Genomic DNA, 3,253 nt, shown 5'->3' on the forward strand with positions numbered 1-3,253 from the left:
CCATGCACATAGATCAGAAGAACACACGTTGTTAAAATGTCTATACTACCCAAGAAATCAACACATTTAATGCAATCCCTTTCAAAATACCAGCAGCATTTTCCACAGAACTAGAACAAACAATTCTATAATTTTTATGGAACCAGAAAAGACCCCAAATAGCCAAAGCAATGTTGAGAAAGAAAAGCAAAGATGGAGGCATTGCAATTCCGGATCAAGCTGTATTAGAAAGATATAGTTAAGACAGTATAGTACTGGCATAGAGGAGAACACATAGATCAATGGAACAAAACAGAAAACTCAGAAATGGACCCTCAACTATATGGTTATATATAAATACATAAGTTTATCACAATTATATAAGTAATTTTCGACAAAACCGGGAAAACTTATCCAATAGAAAGAAGACAGTCAATTCAACATATGGTGCCAGGAAAACAGGACAGCAACATGCAAAAAACCAAAAACGAACCATTTTCTTACACCATCCACAAATATAAATTCAAAATGGATGAAAGACTTAAACGTAAGACAAGAAACCACCAAGATCTTGAGGGACAGCACAGGCAGTAACCTCTTTGACATCAGCCATAGCAACTGCTTACTAGATCTTTCTCCTCAAGCAGGGAAACAAAAGCAAAAATAAACTATTGGGACTTCATCAAGATAAAAAGGTTTGGCACAGTGATGGAAACTATCAACAAATGTAAAAGGCAGCCTACAGAATGGGGGAAGTTATTTGCAAATGGAATATCTGATAAAGGGTTAATATCCAAAATCTACCAAAATCTGTAAAGAATTTACCAAAATCAGCACCACCCCCAGGAAAAAAAATCTAGTTAATAAAGAAGCAGAATACATGATTAGACATATTTCCAAAGAGGATATATAGAGATCTGATAGACACATGAAAAGACACAATCACTCATCATCACAGAAATACAAATCAAAACTACAATGACTTATCACCTCACAACTATCAGAAGGGTTGAAATTAACAATACAGGAAACAACGGATATTGGTGAGGATGTGGAGAAAGAGAAAACTGTTACGGTGTTAGTGGGCATGCAAGCTGATGCAGCCACACAGGAAAACAGTATGAAGGTTCTGCAAAAAGTTAAAAATGGAACTGCCCTACAACCCAGCAATTGCACGACTCAGAATTTACCAAAATAATACAAAAATACTGATTCAAAGAGATACATGAATCCCAACGTTTATAACAATATTATCAACAATATTCAAATTACAGAATCAGCTCAAAAGTCCATCAATTCACGAATGGATAAAGAAGAGGTAGAATACTCCTCAGCCATAAAAAGAATGAAATCTTGCCATTTGGAAGAATGTGGATTGAACTAGAGAGTATTATGCAAAGGAAAGTATGTCAGTCAGAGAAAGACAAATACCATATGATTTCAATCTTAAGGGGAATTTAAGAAACAAAATAGAAAGGAAAAAAAAAAAACGAAACAGAGGCAAACCAGGGAACATACTCATAACTACACAGAACAACCTGAAGGTAACTGGATGGGAAGTTGGGGGCAGATGGGTTAAATAGTTGGTGCAGATTGACCAGTGCACTTGTGATGAACACTGAATGTTCAATGTCAGTTTTGAATCACTAAGCACTACACCTGACAGTAGTATTTCATCGTATGTTATCTAACTTGAATTTAAATAAAACCTTGATAAAAATAAACAATTTTTAAAATACAGTAAAATTATTATACATGAAAGAATGTGAAATAAACAGTTGTATCTGTTTTCCAAAGGAAAATGGTAACACTGACAGATATAATGCATATATAACTTTTCTCTAGGAAATCTCCCACAATCAGTTTTCTACAAGCTTGAAATTTGGGGCAAATCAATGTAATCTTAGTCATGACTTAAGGTAGCACACTGACTCATACACTTTCTCAGGGCTCCCTTCACTTCACTGTTTCTCAGACCGTAGATAATGGGGTTCAACACTGGGGTGAAGATAGTATAGAACACTGATACTATTTTATCATGATTAGCTGACCTATAGGATTTGGGTCTCATGTAGATAAAAACAGCAGCTCCATAAAAGAGTCCCACCACAGAGAGATGTGAGGAGCAGGTGGCAAAAGCCTTCTTGCGGGCCTCTCTAGAACGCATCTCAAGAACTGCAGCAAGGATGAGACTATAGGAAATCAGGACGAGAGAAAATGGGACCAGGAGCATTAATACACAGCAGATGTACATCACATACTCAAAAACAACTGTGTCAGCACAAGCTAAATGCACCAGAGTAGGGGCCTCACAGAAGAAATGATTGATCTCATGTGTATTGCAAAATGGGAAGCTCAGGGTAGCAGCAGCCTGCATGAGCCCATCAGCTGCCCCCAGGAACCAAGACCCCACAGCCATTCTCAGGCATAATTGCCAGCTCATGAGAAAGGGGTATCTCAGTGGGTGGCAAACAGCCACATAGCGGTCATAGGACATGGCTGCTAAGAGGAAGCATTCACCCCCTCCCAAAGTGAGGAAGATAAAGATCTGCAACCCACAGCCAGCAGGGGAGATGGACTTCTGGCCAGTCAAGTAGTCAGCTGCCATTTTGGGCACAACGGTGGAGACCAGCATCATGTCCATGAGGGAGAGTTGACTCAATAAGAAGTACATAGGTGTGTGGAGCCGGGCATCCTGGTGAATCAGGAGGATCATGAGGGCATTCCCTACTAGAGAGCTGAAGGCAATTGTCGGAACCATCACAAAGAGAAATAGGTGGGCTCCTGTGTGGTTAAAGAGTCCTAGGAGAATGAAATTTGAGGTGGCATTCCAAATGTTCATGATTTCAAACAAGAGTGACACTGCAAATGAAGAAATAGATGACAGAGTTTTCATCATTTACAAGGCTCTATTTCAATTACACTTTCATGAAAATAATTTGTGAGAAAATGGTGAAATGTATTTCAAATGCTTCATTTGAGATTTGCAAAGTTTTGTAACTTGGGCATAAAATTAATTTCAACTTTTTTTCTTTAAATTTTCAGTATAAGCACTTCTTGGCTTTAGTTTGATTAATTGGCATAATGAATAAAATTTCTTGATAAACTGAAGGAAGTTGTCAGCTGGTCTTGTGCTATCTGATACCAAAATAATGGAGAAGTAAAATATTCAGTTTGTCATTTACATTTGTGTTTGCTTTTATCATGGGTAATCAACATTCTTAGCAGCTGAATTAAATCAATGTGTTCAGCAATATAAAATGAATGTACTTAT

The 3,253-nt window shown here is 37.6% G+C and overlaps 1 protein-coding gene across 1 annotated transcript; it reads right to left on the reverse strand.

The window, feature by feature from the left end:
• Window positions 1-1,882: 1,882 nt before the first annotated feature.
• On the reverse strand, window positions 1,883-2,878 carry LOC102749032 (olfactory receptor 2T8-like). The gene has a single exon (XM_006730510.2). The coding sequence runs from the start codon at window positions 2,876-2,878 to the stop codon at window positions 1,883-1,885; it is 996 nt and encodes a 331-aa protein (XP_006730573.1).
• Window positions 2,879-3,253: the final 375 nt, after the last annotated feature.

This window comes from Leptonychotes weddellii, unplaced genomic scaffold, assembly GCF_054177405.1.
Source record: "Leptonychotes weddellii isolate Sample4059 unplaced genomic scaffold, ASM5417740v2 HiC_scaffold_1827, whole genome shotgun sequence".
Lineage (NCBI taxonomy): Eukaryota > Metazoa > Chordata > Mammalia > Carnivora > Phocidae > Leptonychotes > Leptonychotes weddellii.

Bases quoted from the DNA above. Each gene is read 5' to 3' on its own strand.
- LOC102749032 (XM_006730510.2), bottom strand. From the start codon at position 2,878: ATGATGAAAACTCTGTCATCTATTTCTTCATTTGCAGTGTCACTCTTG.